This window comes from Rhinichthys klamathensis, unplaced genomic scaffold, assembly GCF_029890125.1.
Source record: "Rhinichthys klamathensis goyatoka isolate OS25496 unplaced genomic scaffold, OSU_Roscu_1.1 h1tg000310l_1, whole genome shotgun sequence".
Taxonomy (NCBI): Eukaryota; Metazoa; Chordata; class Actinopteri; order Cypriniformes; family Leuciscidae; genus Rhinichthys; species Rhinichthys klamathensis.
The window spans coordinates 1,180,612-1,201,461 of record NW_026606828.1 but is presented as its reverse complement, the minus strand read 5'-3'; the positions used below and the strand labels follow the sequence as shown (position 1 = coordinate 1,201,461).

The 20,850-nt window shown below is 38.2% G+C and overlaps 1 protein-coding gene across 4 annotated transcripts in view; it reads right to left on the bottom strand.

Moving 5' to 3' along the window:
- Window positions 1–15,451, bottom strand: part of magi2b (membrane associated guanylate kinase, WW and PDZ domain containing 2b) — an 88,162-nt gene extending 72,711 nt beyond the window's left edge. For 3 of the 4 annotated variants that reach the window (XM_056270965.1, XM_056270962.1, XM_056270964.1), the window contains exon 1: window positions 14,929–15,451. In XM_056270965.1, coding sequence (XP_056126940.1) covers window positions 14,929–15,226 — 298 coding nt within the window. In that variant the 5' untranslated portion in view covers window positions 15,227–15,451. The remainder of the gene's footprint in view (window positions 1–14,928) is intronic. The other variant, XM_056270963.1, reaches the window with a different exon arrangement.
- Between the last annotated feature and the right edge of the window lie 5,399 nt (window positions 15,452–20,850).

The window sequence follows — 20,850 nt, the reverse complement described above, 5'->3', positions numbered from 1 at the left end:
AATCGACACACTGTTAAACTAATATAAAAAATAAATTACCGGTAATAACAAAAATGATCATTAGTAGCATAAAAAAGCAATAGAGGAATTTTACTGGACTCAAGACTTTTTGGACTGTATTTGTTAATGTACAATAAATTAAACGTGTTAACATTTTCTAACAATATTTATTATTTTACTGTCTCTTAAGTGTTATTCATGAAAACTGACTTATCTTTTACATACAGGCATAGAAATTTTTTTTAAACACTTACTAGCAAGACGACTAGCAATGGCAAGTAGTAAACAGTGTTGGGTAAGTTACTCTAAAAAAGTAATTCATTAAAAGCTGCTGATTACATCATCAAACAACAGATTAATTAGATTACTGTACCAATTATTCTCTCAAATGTCTAATGTAACGTAACTAAATAAGGTTAATTTAAAATGTTAAATTTCCTATTTTAAAAAAGACAAAAATAGCATTGCAAACTATTTACTTTTTAGGTATGAATATGTAAAACTACATTAAAACAATATTCTTTAAAAATGGCACATCTGAAATGGCAACAGTGATAGGTTGACAAGCTCACTATAGTCTTACACACTGGAGAACATTGATGGTAAACTGAGATCAACATAGTCTACGGAAAGATTTGATGAGTTTGTTTTAAATGTATTCTGGTCGTTGAGAAGCTTGACATTCTGATTGTTTGGAATGCGAGGATGAAAATTATACAGCAGACAGGAGTAACAATAACCCATAGTTATAGTGAAGCAGCAGAAGTGACCTTGGTATAACCCTTTAGAAATGAAATTCGTGTGGGTGAATGAAAAAAACAGCAGCATCCAAGATGGTATGAGAAAAATCTGCACGCAACGGCTGCGCAGAAAATTATTAAGTGCTGAAATTGGGTTGAGGAATGCAGGAGGTGTTTCAACTGATCTCAGATCACTTCTCTTGTTGCTCGGCCTGTGAAAAAGAGGCATATCTGCTGAGAATACATCTTCATGACTCAGTTAATATTACAAGGAGAGAGTCTGAGGTCACAGCTGAGATTTTGTGGAGGAGGACAAACCTTTGACTCATGAGAGAACGCGGTCGCTTCATTTGTCAGCACGATGGATGACACAATGGGCAAAGGCATGACGTGAGGGTGAGAGAGAGTCGGACAGCTGTTAAAAACACTCTCTCTTTCTCACGCTCTCACTTTCTCTCGATCCCAGAGGACGCCGCTTTGTGTCATCTCTCAGCCACTTCTCCACAAGTGATGACAGATGCTTGTTTATTAACCAGTCAATAAATTCAAAGACACACGTACATAAACAAACAGCCACAGAGATGAGATGGGACATGGTGATTGTGTGCGATCGGGTTTAGACTATCTAAAGAGGTCGGTATGAAGGCTGAAATAAAAGTTTTTTTAAAAACCGAGTCACATTTTGAGATACAAAGTCACACAATTACTATGGGAAGTACTCAACTGTGAGATATAGGTATAAAGATATAGTCAAAAATACAAGATTTGGTCACACTGAGATATACCGTTACGGTCACCGTGATTTTGCCAACATATTTTGTTGAACCTGGAACAATATTTCTGTGTGAAACTATTCCTACCCCTATACTGAACCCTACCCATAAGTTATCCCTAAAATCAGAGGGAAACAATAGGTGAAAAACACCTAACCCTGGTTATGAGCTTAAAGTCAACATAAACTGTAAACTTGTCCCTCAAACCTGATTGGTTGATTGGAATGTTGTTTCAGGATCAACAAAGATGTTGTATTTGGTGAAATCACGGTCACCATAAAGTCACATTCTGAGATATAAAGTGGTTAGATTATCACATTTGAGATTTAATGTCACAATTCCGACTAAGGTTATACCTGGTATGATGCATTTTAGTCAATTGGATCACAAGTAGACGAGGCAGACACATACCCATTTACACCTGGTGTTTAAATCCGTCTCTTTTGTCCACTTTCAACCACTTCTGTCCTGATTTCTTCGAGGGGTGGTAAATGCATGGGCTTTTTTCAGATCTTTCGATCTAATGGACAAAATAAGCTTGCACCAGTTACATACGAACTCGACTGGAGACGACGGAAAAACAAGGAGAGAAGCAGCAGCTTTCATTTCTGCTCTGACAGCCGCAAGATCACACCGAACGCCGTGTGTGTGTTAGAAATCAGGAATGGTGAGAGAAAATTGTGCTAGGTAGATTGTTCGTCTTCAAACCAAACTTGGGTCTTCAGCCGACAAAGTTTAAATCCCGAGTCACAATTACGAAATATAAAGTCACATATTGACATTTACAGTCACAATTACGAAAAACAAAGCCTCAACTCTGAGATATAGTTGTGTTACGAGATATAGGCACATTTTGAGGTATAAAAGTTACAATTACAAGAAACTAAAAATAAAGTCACAATGTGAGACAAACAGTCACAATTTCGAGTCACAATTATGATATAAAGTCACATATTGAGATTCAAAGTAACAATTACGAGAAGGAAAGCCATTGCATGAAACAAATGATGCTTCTCATTTCTTATTTGTGCATCCTCATTTCCTTTCCTAGCGTCTTAGCTGCACCTCCTTAGGATGCGAGGGAAGGATACACCTGTGTTTGCTCGCTCATGACTCCTCAGGAAGCTTCCTCGCCAACTCACGGTGCAATTAGAAAATTGAGATGCCCTTCAAGATGCCTGAATACAAACAGTTTCCGGGTCAGGGGCTGGAGGAGGGAGGAAACGAGGAAGCATCAACTTGAGTATTGAAAAGCACCCAATGTCTCAGATATTGTTTTGTTGCAAGATATAAAGTCACAATTACAATAAACTAAGACTATATAAAGAGATATAGTCACGTAGTGAGATAAAAAGTTACAATTACAAGAAATTAATTCACAACTACCTTTATTTTAACTCTGAGGCTTCCACAGGTCTGACCCACAATATCCTGTACGATATGGTTAATATTCTCTGATAAGGTGGGAATATGTCACCATATTGATTTGTTTTCACTGGAGAGGAGGTTAATAAAACATTCCAATGAGTTTCAGCGGTTTCTTTTTGACAGCATAATCACAGCTGACACCACTGCCCTCGCTGAGGACAGCTGAGCAGCGTATCGATCGCCTGAAAGTTTTCCTCCATTGGAAAGTTGTTTGGTGCTAGAGGCCTTCGGCTCAAACAGACTACGGCGGAGAGCCGTGATAAAGCTTTGGACACAGAGAGGGAAACCATGTGTGATGCCAGCCAAGAATCAATATCTCCTATTCGCTACAACCGACTCCTACGAGAGGTCAGATTCTACATCTTTGAGTAGATACAAACACACAATATTCCTCTCTCAAGTCTTTGTTTTTTTCTTCAGACGCAGAGATATCCAATCCCTGTGCTCCTTACATCTGTTTATTTCATTTTAGAAAGCTGGACCATTGGAGCTGTGGCCTAGTAGCCTGGCATATTATGCCATGGTGCTTATGTGGGAGACATGGGTTTGAATCTGGCTCTTTTTGCCATCCATCCACTCAGCCCTTGAGTGGATTCGTCATGTACGATAGATTCTGACAATCAAAACAAAAACAGGCTTGTGTATTTATGACAACAATTACTGTTTATTTTTTTTTTTTTTAAACAGATGTAACTAAAAATATTATTAGAGTATTTTACTTTTCATATTTTTAGTACAGCAAAACTACAGTGCCTCCAGTAGACTATCGGCACTGTCAACACTGGAAATTCAGATGGTATGCCTTCAGTTGACGAACACCCCACTTGTATATAAAACTATATATTAATAAATTCTTGTATACATAAAATTTTATTTACAATTTTCGTGCTTTTCATTTTATTCGTTGTGCCTTTTTCTGAATATTGCTTTATCCAGGTAGTCTACACTATTTAGATCAAATCAATATTCAGAAACAGGTGCAGTTATTTTTCTTAAATGAGTTTTTTTTCCCATTGATTAAAATAAAAGAATGTTTGGTAATATTATTTTTTAATATGAGAGAAATCATTGCCAGTGCAGTTTTTTTTGTTCTTTGCAAAAGCAAAATGACCCAGACACCTGCATTTGAACTCTACATAAGGCATGACACCCTTTTGTCTTTTTGACTCAAACAATCTACATTTACAACTAGGCGTAAATCCAAAACGCATAACCGCAGCTATCAATCTCTTCCCTTTGTTAAATGAAGAAAAGAGAGGACTGCTAATTAGGGTTCTGATCTGACTCACTTTGTTTGTCCTGTGACGATGATTCACTTTACAAAATCACTCACACCTCTAACTCTAACAACCCAAAGGCAGCAAAATTATGTTTAAGTGATGACATGGCAATATACAACAATTTTAAGTGTATAAAGTGCTGGCACCAACAAACTAAAAGCTGACAACTATTTTCATGTTATGAAAAAAAAAAAAAAAAAAAAACTAAAAATAAAAATAAATCAACTATTCCCATTCAGTCAGTCACGTTCGACATTACGTCGGACTGACGTCATGGGGTCTCGCCTGGGAGCCCAATCACCTCCAAGTGGTAACAAAACAAGCCAATGGACATTGGCCAGTGAGATTTGCATGCCGAGTCACACCTTGCCATTTCTTTTCTCGGTGTGGAGTTGGACTCCGTCAAAATGAACTCGGTCATTGCTAAACCACTGAAGCAATTTCAGAGGCTCATGGGGCATATGGCATCCGCAGCCGCAGTCACGCCGCTCGGATTGATGCATATGAGACACTTCAGAAGTGGATAGCACAGCACTTTCCCCAGTGTTAACAACACTGGTCATGGCTGGAAAACAATGGGAACTGAGATCCGTAGCACTCTTCCCAGTGAAATCTCACGATTAAGGAACAGCAGCTACGATTTGTACCAACAGTAATTCCATACTTGGGGCGCTGGGTAGGTTACGACACTGTCAAAAAGGGCACATGGAAGCTTGCCAGCATCTGTGTCTCCAACACTTGTAACACAGTTCAGTGGCTATGGCGCTTTCCATAGGGACCCCCTGACGTCAGTCCGAAATAACGCCGAACGTGACTGACTGAGTGGGGACGTCTAGGTTACTAATGTAACCCCCGTTCCCGGAAGGAGGGAACGGAGACGTTACATCCCCCCTGCCACAGCCCTGAACCCCTGCTGAATGGACGGAATCCCTGTCTCGGCTCCTCAGCAAACCATGAATGAAGTGAGTAATGCCAGTCATATTTATACCCGTATGTATGTGTAGGTGTGATTCGGCATGCAAATCTCACTGGCCAATGTCCATTGGCTCGTTTTGTTACCACTTGGAGGTGATTGGGCTCTTAGGCGAGACCCCATGACGCCAGTCTGATGTAATGTCTTCGTTCCCACCTTCAAAGAACGGGGGTTACATTAGATAAATACTACAAGTCAATCTAGGCATCACAACATTGTAATGTACAGTATGAAAAATGTATATTTTGAGATTTGCTAAAGATTACATTACATTTAATGGTTATCAAATAATTCTAATAATTTTACACAAAATGATTAAATGTATAAAGCTGGAACCAACAAGCTAAGTGAATTTAGGCATCACAAAACACTTTATATAGGTCTATATATTGTGGCCATTAATTAATATGCGAGCAGCACATATTGCACAGCTCTGTTATGCATAAAGAACCCGGAGATGCCATCACCAAGCGTTTGTTTGTACAGTAACTTCATCTAACTAATTAGTCTTAAGTTCAACAAAATTTTAGCCACTTAATCCTAACTGAATTTGCTATGAATATGAATAGATCATTCATAAAGCCATACATAAAGGAACGCACATGCTCATGTCTCAATAAGCTTTGCTGTAAAATGAAATGGAATTGGGAGTGGGCGGATCGACACGTATCAGCGCCCCATTGTCCAGACTGCACTCTGGGGTTACTCTGTGGATCAGTCCGATCCCCTATTTACACATACATTTTTTAGCACACACACAGAACAGACTTCACGAGTTCACACTTACAGAGGGAGTAAAGTTTAATGCGTATTTGGCGTGATGTCCGGGGGGAGGGCTCCGAGTTTGGTATTCGGCCCGAACCCAGAGTACTCCCCGCCCTGTATGTAAATGGTTAGGACTAGAAGAGTGGAGAAGGGGTGGTGGAGGGATGCTGCTAAACTGTCAATGGATTGAGGTGAGACTGCTGAATATATATACACCTCTTATCGTTGATTGCTGAGTGCTCTCCATCACCCATGTTAATTATCTGAACGTGCTCCTCCCAAACTTTGTTAATAAAACATCATATCTAGAAAATATTCACAAAATAGTTCGTTTATCTGTTGATTTCAATTTTCAACAGCATTTCTCAAAAACCACTTACTGCACCTTTAAATGAGCGTTAGACGGAGGTAATCTAAAAAACATTTAATTGAATGAGGGACCCAAATCATATTTAGGAATCAAAATATCATATTGAATCAGAGGTGGGTTCTGTTGACTAAGGCAAGCAAGCAACCTACAGTTTTAGTACTCCAGAAACAAACACAACAGGATGATTTCATTTATGTCATCTTGAAAAGTTTATCATGTAAGAAGTGAAAAAGTCTAGGATATCTGTATCCCATAAATGGTAAAGTCTTTTTGCAAATGAATGAGCCTTTTCCTTTCCACTGACTCTACAAAAGATCTTGATGAGCTCAGGTTGCTTAATCTAAATATAGAAATTGAATCTTTGTGCGTCACTTCAAGGTTTCCATTCCTAAAATTACAACAATGAGAAATTGGGCCTGGAACTTAAAGTGGTTAAAATAGAGATACCAAAAAGGACAGGAACTATGGCAACCAACCCATTTTTGGAAAGTAAATGACATTATTAGTGTTGATTTTCTGATGCTCATACTTTTGGTTTAGGGTTTTGAACAAAACAAACGTATTAAAGCTTCTAAGCGATTTTTGCTTGGTAGACGATATATGCCATAGTTCACCGCTTTTGTTTGTCAAGCATTGCTCAGATATCTGGCCACTGAAGCATAAAATCAGACCCAGAATTTAAAGGCAATGATGTCATGTCAAATATGCGTCTTTGTCATGCAGAATCATCTGGGACCCTGTCCCACCCAAACGGCCCACCATCTGCCGGAGGAAGGTCAGTTATTTTTCCTCAAAAAATATCTTGAATTTGCATGTTGCAATATATGACTTCTCTATGACCAACAATACTGGCCTAATTTCAAGCCATTTCTCCCTTTTCCCAAAGCATCTCTAGTTTATGGTGTATTTTTACTGTGTCTGTATAGCATGATCTATCTGTCCATCTATCTTTCACTGGTGAGGTGTAAAATAGATACTTTGGTATCAAGTTTAATACAAGTTAAAGGGTTAATTCACCCAAAAGTGAATTCTGTCATTAATTACCCTCATGCCGTTCCAATCCCGTAAGACTTTCTTTAATGAAATCTGAGAGCTTTCTGTCCCTCCATTGACAGCCTACACAACTACCACTTTCAAGCCCCAAAAAGGTAGAAAAGACATCTTAAAAGTAATCCATGTGACTCCAGTGGTTTTATGAAGTGACGCAAGTGTTTTGTTTGTGCAAATAAACATAATTACCACTTTATCTGCAAAATATTCATCTTCAACACCCATTCATGCAACAATGTCTATTCTCTTACGCCAAATCATTCCGCTTGTAAAAGGTTTACCATTGGAAGAAGGTTTGATGATGTCTGATGACTCATTTAAATTTGGTTAATTTTGAACAAAAAAAATGGCTCAATTTTCCACCTCAATCCCGTCCAACATATCCAAAGTCAAAAACAACAACAGTTTGAATTTCAAGTAAATACATACGCTCTGGGGGTCAATTCTGGATCTCTGTGACAAAGCACACGCTCTGGGGCATTGAACAAGACATTAAAGCCTACAGCCACATAGTGATTACTGCACAAAAAGACCTTTCTCTGCCAGCCTCTATGACTCCAGGCTCTTAAAGCACCGTCTTTGTTTTGTATCCCGCTGTTGAGTAATTCCACACAAGCAGTCTACACCTCTTTAATTTGCCTATGCATCTCTAATCCCAAAACAAACATTTTGTTCATCTTCAAGTTCTTCACAGCTAGAAACCGGAAACTGTGGGCTGCAGAGCAAACATCGAATGCAAACAGTTCATAACAATGTATTACAGTGATACACTTTTATACAGCGCTACACGGTATGCTAAAATTAAAGCTGATTTCGAAAGTCTAGCATTTGTAGTAGGCCGTGGATATTATTTATTTTGCAGACGCTGTATTTTAGATCCTGAAGCTAATTCTGTGATAAAACACAGCTGTGTTGACTCTCTTGACTAAGAATATTTCTCATTTAAAAGCACAGATTTTATTTGATTATTAGAGTACTTATCGTTGATTCAAACATTACAATATTATGAAGGGTTTTTTTTTTTTGTCTGGATCAACTCATTTATTTAATAAAAATAAAACACATAATATGAGTTAAATTAGCATGAATTAGCATGTTCTTCATTTCTAAATTAATTTAATATTTATTTAATATTTAAAAAAAACTGCTTTACTGCTTATTAATATTTGGGGTAAAAAAAATTGTCAGCCAATTCCAACCAACATTTTCCTTTTTATGACAAGGCAAAGTTAGTTCACATTGTAAAATGTCATGTGGTGAGACAACTCCACAAAAAAATTATTTTATAAGATTTATCAAATAATTTATTCATGATATTTGTAAAAGAATATTTTTATGACGAAAACTATATTTAAAAACTTTTTTTAAAATAAAGAGTAAGATGTGTACACTCAAATGCATTCAAGCCATAAGCAAAAAATAATAATTTAGCGGTTATACCAGATACAACATTTTGAGTCATTAAACTTGAAAATGGCACAAGTTTTTCAAAACCACATAAAACCAACTTGTTTTAAACAAGTTGTCCAAATGTACACATCATTGACCCTCCGTAAAACAAATTACTGAAGGCCATATACAGGATGCTGCTAAGTAACATCAGCATTTTTGTTCCAATATTACAACATATAGCCACAAAACTGCAAGTGCTTGGTAATAATGTGTGCATCAAGATAAGAACACAATAGAAGAAAGAATAGAGAATGAGAAACTTGTGCATTAAAGAAAATTAAATCTGCTCTTGTATAAGTCTACCCGGCAAAGCGAGATCTCCGTTCCCTGCAGTGTAGAGAGCACATGCCGAAATGAACTGCAGTAACGTTCACTTCATGACAGATGGCCAAGTGTTTTTCTGCACAGATCTAAAGGATAAGAACCCATATCATGATTAATTATTTACTAAATATGTTTTTCTCATGCGGATAATCAAAGTAAGGCAGCCAGTTTGAGAAACAGTTTCATAAAAATGAAAATCTTGCATGCACTCTCCAGCTCCCGCGTTTGTCATGTTAACATTCAAGACGGCTGTCTTTGACATCTCGTGCGCTTGTAGTCGTGACTTAATAATGGATCAAAGGCGCTTCTGTGCCCTGATTGGTCGAGGGTGTACCCACTTCAAAATGGCAATCACAACATCAGCATAAAGTGCATCATTCTGTCTGATGGGAACCTTGCAGTTCTGTCCGGTTGATTGCAATCAGTCACTTTGGTAAGCACATTAAAAACCATCATAATCCCAAATAGCAGCCTAGAGGGATTCCAGATGGATCTGCTTTACAAATTAGGCGGCACTTGTGCTCCACTTGCTTAGTGAGTGGAAGACTGCAGAATATAATGCTCTGTGCTGCTAGTGGCTTTATGGAGCATTTTCCGTTTTCATGATTAATCGGATGCGGTGCCGAAAGGTGCGTTTCATCCTTTAGGTCTAGACCAAATTGCCAAAATAGCTGGAATGTTACATTGCATAATGTGCAAAAGCTAAAGAACATTCACAGCTCGCTTAGGGAATTGTTTCCAGATTTGCAACCAGCCAAAAGACAGACTGCATCTAATAAATATGTAGTGTTATTACAACGAGGAGGACAAATGGCAGATCTTTTAAAACAGCTCTTTGTGTTAAAGGGATAGATCACACAAGATTGAAATGATTTAATCATTTACTCATCCTCATGCCGATGATGTTTCTTCTTCTGTTGAACACAAAAAGAGATGTTTAGCAGTTTGTTCACACTGCTCCTTTCCATACAATAAAAGGCAATTCAGGACAAACCATTCAGGTGACCAAAAATGACAAAAACAGGCCGCAGAAATATGACGGCAACACCATCACAACATGCCAAATAGCATAAATGAGAAGAATAACTACTGTAATTTCAGTCTCACACAAAAGTATCGAATGACTTCCGAAAACACGTTTGGGTCGTGAGTTGTTTGGACTACCTTTATGGAGTTTTTTTTTCTTTCTTTTTTTCTGACAGACATTTGGTCACCATTTACTGAACATTCTCTCTCTCTTTTTGAGTTTGACTGAAGAAAGAAAATCACACAGGTTTTCAATGTTGGGTGAACTATTCATTTAAGAATACATTTAAAAAAAACTATCATTTATGGAATTGGTCATTAGTTAATAAAAAAGCTGCCGTCAAACTGCCATTTGAGCATACTGAGGTGGACAAGTAAATAATATTTTCGAATGCCTTTAGAAATATAAGTGTGGGACGCAGGTTCAGTAACTTTACCAGAAGCAGGAGCACGGGCAACATTTTCCTTGTGCAAACGGCAATGCACTGGTGTCAATGAACTGTGCATTTTAGTGGAGAGTGGGGTAAGATGAGCCATTTTTATTTACTTAAACTGTCCTCTAGGCAACATCATTACTAATTATTATCGTTAATAAAAATAAAAACACCTTAATATGTTGTCTGATATCACCTGAACATGTATCCCTAAATAATCCTACCGATCATGTAGAAAATGTTCATTCGTAGCATAACATGTTTTGCTTTTCTCATGTGCATCTCTCAGTTTGGCTGTAGGTGACAGGTTCTTTCTAAATATATGATCAACATTATGCACAGTTTGCTAGATTAAGGGGCGACACATCTTACCCCACTCTTATGTGTACTCTTTAGAGATGCAAAGGAAAGTGAGATGGGAAATGATGAAATATTGAAAAGCACAGATGAAAGAAGATGACTTATTTAAAAATGACTAAATCTATCCCACATCTCTAAGGAAAATGTCGAACATTATGACAGAATAATGACTGTCATGGATAAACTACACTTCAAAGCAAAATAAGTTAAACCCCCGAGGCTGCAGAAATCTGCTCAGAGTCATGTTCGTGTTAATCAGTTTCCAAATCCATTTGTGCACACTGAATATGTTATATAACCAATTATTGCACTTCACAACTGAAAAATAATGAGATTATATTGCTGATATTTAAAAACTGACAGCACATCATAAGAGGCTGGGAAACCTGGAGGTCGCAGCACCGGATCGTTCGATGAGCTGAGAGCAAAGTAGTAGTGGCACAGGATTACGAGACTACTAAACCAAATATCTGGCCCAGAAGATTAAATGAAAACATGAAAGACGACTTCTAAAATAAGACCGCAATAGACGTGCTTTATTCCAAATGAAACGTGGTGCTACGCAGAAATGTGATGTATGAAGGCAGCCTAGTTGACTATTTAGCTTGATGTTTATATAACTGTCAGAATTGGGTCATTATGACAAGTTGGGCATCAAAGTCCCTGTAACCACCAAGCCACAAAAGTGAGTCCTGGACATGCACCAAGACACACCAATACAAACACACCATCTTCTCCATTACATCAAAGCAGGATGGACTGACTGAGACAAAAATAACTTATGTTGTGGCAGTCGGCCCATCAAATCCCAAAGGATAGGATGCACATGCATATAATACAAACTATTACCTACTGTATCTGTTCATTTTATGTCAGTTGTTGTTGTACTTCAATATGTCTTAAAGGGACAGGTCACCCTTAAATGAAAATTAAGTCATTATTTACTCACCCTGGTGTTGTTCTAATGCCATATGCCCTTCTTTCTTTTATGGACCACAAAAGTAGGGTTTTTTTTTTGTACAAATGTCCCACTCGTCCTCGTCCATATAATGGCAGTGACTAGCGACCAGCACCAAGCTTTTTTTTATAAAGATGCAAAAGTTTCTCAGAATGATCCCATGTGACATGTCATATCCAAGTGTTCTGGGGGTATATGATACGAAATTTTAATGAAAATCCTTGGTCTCATTCGTTTGACTCTGATATCGCCACAGTTCACTCTGTCTTGCCCATAAAAAGCACACAAGTTTTGAGAAATCAATATTAACAAAAATACGACACAAAATAAAATCCCTGAGCCTTCTTCTCTGAGGTGATATATATCCGTTTTGTTCGTCGTAACAAAAAATGTTCACACTCACATCTGTCAACTGTCAGTCTGACTGTCATCAGTGTGGTCCAGAGATAGACTACTTAACTCAATTTAATAACAATAATAAATAATTGGGATTTATTGGCGTTGCATCGCATTTTTGTTAATCTTGATCTCCCACAGAGATGTTGCATGTGAATTGAATTGTGGCGAATGAACGTTCTTCAAAATACCTTCTTTTGTGTTCCAAAGAAGAGAGAAACTCATACAGGTTTGGAACAACTTGAGGGTGAGTAAATGATGACAGAACTTTCATTTTTGGGTGAACTATCCCTTATAACCGTTTTGTAGCTTAGTAGGACAATCAAATTACAAAACTATTAGAAAAAACACCACCGGAATAGGATGTTTAGATAGTCAAAAGAAGAGAATCTTCTAATTGAATCACAAAGATCCAGGTTTAAATCCCAAATTTGGATATTCGCAAGCATTTAGCTACAATGACAAATCATGGTGCATCTATAGCCAGTCCATTCCTGCATTCAAAAGCCTTACTGTAGCAGATTTCAATCATTAAATCAATTTATTCAACTAGCCTCTCTGTTCTTACGGTCTTTACAATATACGCACACTATAAAACACCTTTCGGACAAGTTCCCCAAGCTCTGATCTTCAGCAGCCAGTCAATATTTACTCACTCAGTCCACTGATCTGGATCTCCCTAGACACAACCATTGCTTGCATGAAGATATTTTTTGCTTTCACTTGGGAACTGGGGATGCTCTCCAAAGCGCTGGCCCGGGGGCTGAAGTTCGCTTCAAACAAGAGCTAAAACACTGCAAATGTACTATAAGCATTGTTGAAAACTCAGCACTACTATAAGCATTGTTGAAAACTCAGCACTGTAGACCTAAAGACAGATGCATGCCTTCAAATCCCATCACTGTAAGTCAACATCTGTGTGAGAGATAGCATCACTCCTCCCATTTACACAGCAAGTACCCTCTCCTTTTCTCCACCGAATACCATTGTTTTTTAAGAGCTGCCACCTTATGGCAAGCCATTTTAACATTCATTCCGGAACACTACTGGACTAGGATATTTTTCAATATCCCAGATGTTACTAGTATTTATTCCAACTTTAGTACATATTTACACATAATACATATGTGACATTTAAGACACTTTATCCCCACTGTTATTATTATCATTTCTAATCATAGTTACTGTTGCCTTTTTACTTGTCATATTAATGATCAGGCAGAATGACTACTTGAAATGAAAATCTTGCTAATAAAATGTTACTAGTAACTGGAATGCATCCTAACGTCTATTCAATTTATAACAGTGTTTGTTTGTTTTTTTACATATACTTTATACGTTAATAAGCTTTTTATTTTTATATTTTCAGTTTTCATCATTTTAGTTTAATTGAGTAATTACGTTATGTGCCTTTGTCATTTTTAAGTTTAATTGATTTTTTTTTTCTCAGATTTTAGTTTTTGTTTATTTCCAGTTAGTAATTGTAGTGCTTCAACAGGCAACGTTTTAAAAATTTTCGTTTAGTTTACATGTCCCATATCAGAAATGCCCTGATATAATTGTAAAGCGCTTTGTGTGTACAGTAGTACGTATGAAAGCGCTATATAGATGCCTTGTTCATTCATTCATGTCTAATATTTATATATCATTTTAAGCTTTATTTCAATTAACAAAAATGTTTTTAATAGTTTATTTTATGATAATAACTCTGATTGATACTGGGAAACTACTTATTCAAGGACTAGTCTAGTACTTAATTTAATAAGCTACAACCTAATAGAATAAGTTATAGTATGAAAATAAATAGTTAATAACTAGAACAATGCGACCAGCAACGAATGGAGTACGTACTTAGAAAATATTTGTTATTTGAAAGTGAACACAGATCAACAAAGAATTCAATGGCAAAAAATTACCGGTGACAATTGCCTAGTTAATTGTCACTATATGATAGTGAGTAGTAACAAAAGAATAAGTACTAGTATGCATAAGTATTAGTGATACAAGTCACTACTGGAATACGACCTAGTATCTAATAAATAGTTGCTACTGAGATTTTAAAATAATTTAAGTCAACACTGGATTAGCTACTCACTAGTCAATTAATAGTAGCCTACTAGTAAAATACTGCTATTTTCTACTACTAATTTAAGAACTAGTAACTATAGCTACTACTTAGTGCTACGGAATAAATGTTTAGAAGGCTTGCCACAGCCACCGTGCAATTTACGAGATCAATGAAATTGCCTTCAAATATTCGCCCATGGCGGACCCTCTGGCCAAAATATCTCTGACACGGGGAGGAACAACCTCTGCCCCCTCGCGCATGATTCCACGGTGCTTAAAATCCAAACAAATCTCTAATTATATTGAAACGTTTATGTGACAATCCGCTACATTGTAACTTCTGTTGCCACAAGCGACAATGGAACGTTCGCGGCTACAATCGAATCGATAACCACACCGAACGCGCGCCGTATCCAAATGCACCTTTGTGTGTACAAACAGGATTTCTGCTGAAATAATGTGCAGACAGACAGCAGTCCCAGACAGTGGAGGGGTCGCTCGCTCGTTCTCACCCAGAGATGTTTATCCTCACCTTGCTTCACGCACTTCAGCCGGAACGGGTCTTTGCAGTGCTTGATCACGGCCAGCACATCCCTGATGGTGAGCCCTGCCACAGGAGTATCGTTGACCTCCAAGAGCAGCTCGTCCTGGGACAGCTTGCCGCTCTGGACGGCCACCTTACCCTGCTTCACCTCCCCAAAATAAGGGAAATTGCCATTCTCGGCGCCCCCTTTCAAGTCAAACCCCAGCTCGCCCTCCTTATTCCTGGTGAGCACCGCTTCGTGGACTTTGTTCGTCCAGTGGTTCTTCTTCTTCAGACTCTTTGACATCGCTGACAATTGACGACTCGCCTACCAGTGTGCGTCTGCTGGATGGCACCTCATCCCTGCCCCAGTGTGGCGTGTCCCGAGGCGCGCTCAGATCCTCCGCGGCTGGCCGCTGCTCGTAGTATCCATGTTGCATGCGGTGGAGTTGCGCTGAGAGCTGCAGCAGCAGTACGCAACTGGATGGAGGAGCACGCTCGCTTACACGCTGACTGCCGAGTGACCCGGATGTGATGTCTACGAGGAGGCAGGAATGCTAGTGCATTCCTTAGAGCGGGCTTCACGCAAAAGTGTCTTGGAGGAAAAGAGAAGGGAGATGTGCAATGGAAGGTGGCTTAAACAGGATGTTATGTTGTTGTAGAGATTTATGGAACATATCGAGTCTATTAGCAAGATCTGATTCAAGAACAAATACTCGTAAGGGGAAAAAAACTGTATGTGATTATTTTTCTTCATAAAATTGGCAAGCTTAGAGATCTCTGATTGGCAAAATCTTTACATTTTCTATTCTTCTGGGTTTTTTTTGGGGGGGGGGGGGGGGGGGGTGTTATCTGTTGAGTTACTAACTCAAATATAATAAGTATAATAAAAAAAACTAGACGTACATTTTCTGAAGAAAATGTGAATGGTGCTTGCCATGGACAAACTCTGCACAAGGGTCTTTTGCGTGATTGAAAGCTAACTCGTGATTGCTAGAAAGCTAACTTGTCTGTGCAATGTTGTGATACTGAGATATCACATGAGACATCACAGTGTAAGATATCACACTGTTTATGTTGCCATATGGTTACTATGGTGCTCTTAATGGTTGCTAGGGTGTGGCTACACAGTTACCAGGTTGAAACTAATAGACTGGATGTCTGCCCAAATCAAAAGTCAAACCCAGTGTCTCTGTGATGTTCTGGTGCTGAGATATGGCTTATTCATGCTGTCATACGGTTGCTAGGGTGCTCTAGGGTGTGGCTACACAGTTACCAGGTTGAAACTAATAGACTGGATGTCTGCCGGAATCAAGAGTCAAACCCAGTGTCTCTGTGATGTTCTGGTGCTGAGATATGGCTTATTCATGCTGTCATACGGTTGCTAGGGGGCTCTTAATGGTTGCTAGGGTGTGGCTACACAGTTACCAGGTCGAAACTAATAGACTGGATGTCTGCCCAATTCAAGAGTCAACCCCTGTGTTTCTGTGATGTTCTGGTGCTGAGATATGGCTTATTAATGCTGTCATACAGTTGCTAGGGTGCTCTTAATGGTTGCTAGGGTGTGACTACACAGTTATCAGGTTGAAACTAATAGACTGAATGTCTGCCCGAATCAAGAGTCAAACCCTGTATCTCTGTAATGTTCTGGTGCTGAGATATGGCTTATTCATATCATACTGTTGCTAGGGTGCTCTAAATGGTTGCTAGGGTGTGGCTACACAGTTACCAGGTTGAAACTAAAAGACTGGATGTCTACCCGAATCAAGAGTCAAACCATGTGTCTTTGTGATGTTCTGGTGCTGAGATATGGCTTATTCATGCTATACGTTTGCTAGGGTGCTCTTAATGGTTGCTAGGGCGTGGCCAGACAGTGTCCAAGGGTAGCATGCATGCATGCACTCAATATAATAATACATTTGTCATTAGACTTATTTTTTACAAGTTCCCTAATGTGACATATCTGTAGTGTGATGTGCATTGTGCACAGATAAATCATTTATGATACATACTGCAATATCCCATTAAAAAATAAGAACGGTCCATTTTGATTTCATGGTAACTTTAACGAAACCAGTTGAGAGACTCACTCGCTTGTAATACTCCTAAAGACATTCACTGGTCGCCACTTAAGCCCCTTTCACACAGAGATTCCGGAAAATACACGGATAAAGCGACCCGGGATTTGACCCGGGTTCGTTTGATTTTGCTTCATTCACACTGTCAGTGATTTGCCGGAATCAGAGAGCGCGTTCACACACAACCCGTGTATGTTCCGGAAAGACACGTGACATTGATGTGACATGTAATGTCTCAGCAACGTGTATAGTTTGCTTATGAGCTGCGATTTCTCTCTGGAGAAACCACGCTTGTGCATTTTTTTCTCTGATTCGATCATAAACTAGCGCATTACGTACCGTTTCACTAGCCTGCTTTCACTTCACTTCAGCGTCATCATTACGACACGGCATTGGTTACGGCTTTTGTTCACACAGCGCGCGTTCCGGGTCTGAACACGGCAATGTTACTAGGTCCCCAACCCGGCATCGATCCCGGGTCGTGTTTGCGTTCACACAGAAGGCACTCCGGCAATTTGCCGGGTTCAAAGCGCTGTGTGAAAGGGTTTTACTGGTGTAGGCCCAGAGGCGGCGCCAGGGGGGGTCTTGGGGGGTCTCAAGACCCTCCCAAAAAATGCTTTGACCCCCCATTTGACCCCCCACCCCCTTCCTGATTAAAAAAATATATATCCGGGATAAATATTTAAAAATGTTTATCTTCAAACTACGCAGAACAATAATAATTAATAATTTATTCGACGTACAAAATATATAAAATAAGAATCACGTTCCCTCTAAGCTGCGCGCGTGCGCGGTCGTGCACTTCTGATGCCGCGGCCGCGCAGAAAAGAATAATATGCCACGCAGAGGACTGACGCGAAATGTGTGGGGAAATCCATTTGATTGTATGTGAGAAATAATTGCAGTGCTCAAACTGGTGAGTGCAGTTAACAGGTTTCAAAGAAAGAGAATGATGTGAGCGCGTGTGATTGGCAGTGAGTCGTGTGTGCGGACCAAATAGCTCAATACGAGAGGCGACGAGAAACGCAAAGACATGTGAAATAAAATCACAATATCATGTTTTAAAGAAGAGTGGTTTGATTAAAGTGGTAGAAATAACGGATGATGGACACAGAATGGTAACAATTACAGACACCCACCCGCGTGCAAACTCAAAATACATTATTAGTTTACATAGATTTAAATAGTTTCAGGCATGGTTAGATTAGGCTACTATAAAAGAGTTCACATATTGACTTTTCTTGAAAATATTTAGCTATTAGATCTAGCTATTTACAGTAAATGCTTCAGTTTGTTTTCATATTATAATAATATTATATGAAAACAAATTGAAGCATTTAAACTATCACTTCAAATACTTCAATTCATTTTTTTTATATTATATTATATTGGGCAAATATTGTATTATATTATAAGCCTAAATAAAGAATCTCACAAGGGTATTGTTTAGGGCTCATTGCCATTAAAAAGTTTGAAACCCCCTGCTAAAGAAAATATAGGCTAGGAAATTCATAAGCTATAAACAATCATTTAACTTTGATGGTTTAATGCTGCCTGTACAATTAATTGACTTTACAAAAACACTTTATGGTTTTCCTAAACCATCTCAGTGTAACAGCTTAATTTTCTTTTATAATATATTATATTATTGTAAAGAATTGAACTGTCCTGCAGAAGATTTTGTAAATAATTTTTCATAGGATTTCTTAGTAAAGACTGGAAACAGAGGACACTGAGGAATTGGAGGATGAGGAGGATACTATTTTGTAAATATGTTTTCTGTCATGGGTGTGGCTATGGCAATTAAAGTTCGAGCATATTGTTTGCAAACTGCAATTGATTAATTAATTAAAAACAAAAAAACGTCGGTGTGTGAATGGGTGAATGTGAGGCAATATGTAAAGCACTTTGGTGGCCATTGGGTCTGTGAAAGCGCTATATAAATGCAGTCCATTTACCATTTACCATTTCGTTAAGTAGCAGCAATATGCAGTTATTAGCCGTGTCCACTGTATTTTTTGTTGGTTTTCATGAGACCCCCCTTGAAATGACCAGGACCCCCCATTGCCCCCCCAATCAAAATTGTCTGGAGCCGCCACTGTGTAGGCCTACTGTCACAGTACTGTGTAACCTGCAGAAAGAGTCAAGGAATCAGTAAACGAATATTTTTGGTGAATGGATTCAAAATATTAAAGTTATTTGGAAGAATAAAATACCCACTTGTAATCTTCTATTTATAATGTGTAGTTGGTTAATAAGGTATTAAACACAGTCACGCCCGGGCCGGAACTATCTTTGAGGAATCGACTCTCAATTCCCATCCCAACGTCGCTGGAAAAAAAATCGGTTCTTTGAAGGATCGAGTCGACTCATAACATTAGTACTATCTAAAGCTCACTTTAGAACAGTTTTAGTGCAGTTTAAACTAATTTCAAACTCATATAAAATACGTGTCTACCTAGACAGCAATTTTGGCCAAAAATGCTTTAGGTAGGAAGCTCGCTAGATACAGCCGAGCCGATGATAGGCTTTTCACACCATTTCATATTGCATTCTTTGACAAGAATCAAGACGACAACGAAAAACCTTTTGTTTACATTATGGTTTAAAACTCGTATAGCTTCGAGAAGAAATTGCGAGTACGTTTCATTCAAAAGGAATAGTTCACCCAAAAATGAACATTTTGACATCATTTACTCACCCTCATGTTGTTTCTTTCTTCTGCTGAACACAAAATATATTATAAAGAATTTTGGTAATCAAACGGTTGATGAGCCCCATTGACTTCCATACTAGGAAAAAAAATACTATGGAAGTCAATGGATACCGTCATATGTATCCATGAGTAATGAAATAATTCTAAACTCATCCAGGAATCTAAATTCATTATAATTTTTGTTAGTATGATTAATAATAATGGTTGTTTAAAAAATATACGAGATTCAGCAACATTTATGATAATTAGATCATGCAGATTATATACAGATTAAAGTGGATAATGTGTTCAGTAAATATTGTCTAGATTAGGATTACAAGGCTTTTTCAATTTCTTCAACCATAAAAGGTCTATATTTTTTGCTAGACTTATTGACAACAGTTTTACGGGCACATATTTTACAATCAGGATATAAGAGCTATAATAAAACCTTTAAAACATGTACATGTTCAATCTACATCTAATGTCCATTAGTTCAAATCCATTAGTATTACTACCACACAAGGGACCTTATTCAGCAATAAATGCCCATAAATTCACCCTAAAAGCTATCGTGCCTTGGCATATGCAATATTCAGAAATAATTGCACCCATTTGGCATGCACAAAGTACACGGAGTGGATTAAAGTTGCTAAAATAGTCAGGCTAATCTATAAGGTTAATGTTATGTGGTTGATCAAACAGACAGAGATGCTGTGTCTGATCGGGATATTGAAGCTCCGGTGTGATAAAGTATGGATTCTTTTGATCAGATTCTCCATCTCTTTCTTACCTTCCACATTATTAGTCATCTGTTTGATCTTCCCGCAGGAGGCCTGAGAGATTAGTCAAATCACTTACATTTTAATCCCAATTTGAAGCTAAAATAGAGCCTGGGTCACATGGACATTTGGATGATCTAGTGAATAAAATCACCATGAAATCAAAATGAACAATTCTTCTTTTTTATGGAATATTACAGCATCCTTATTATAAAAGATTTATCCGTGCACATTGTTATTTTAAATTCATCAGCTCTCGTCATCTTTAATAAAAATAACTTCTCACTCTTGCAGTCTCTTCTCTGAGGACACGTTTACTGGCACGATCAACCTGTCACTCACAAGAGATCGACCAATAGCAAACCGTCCAATCAAT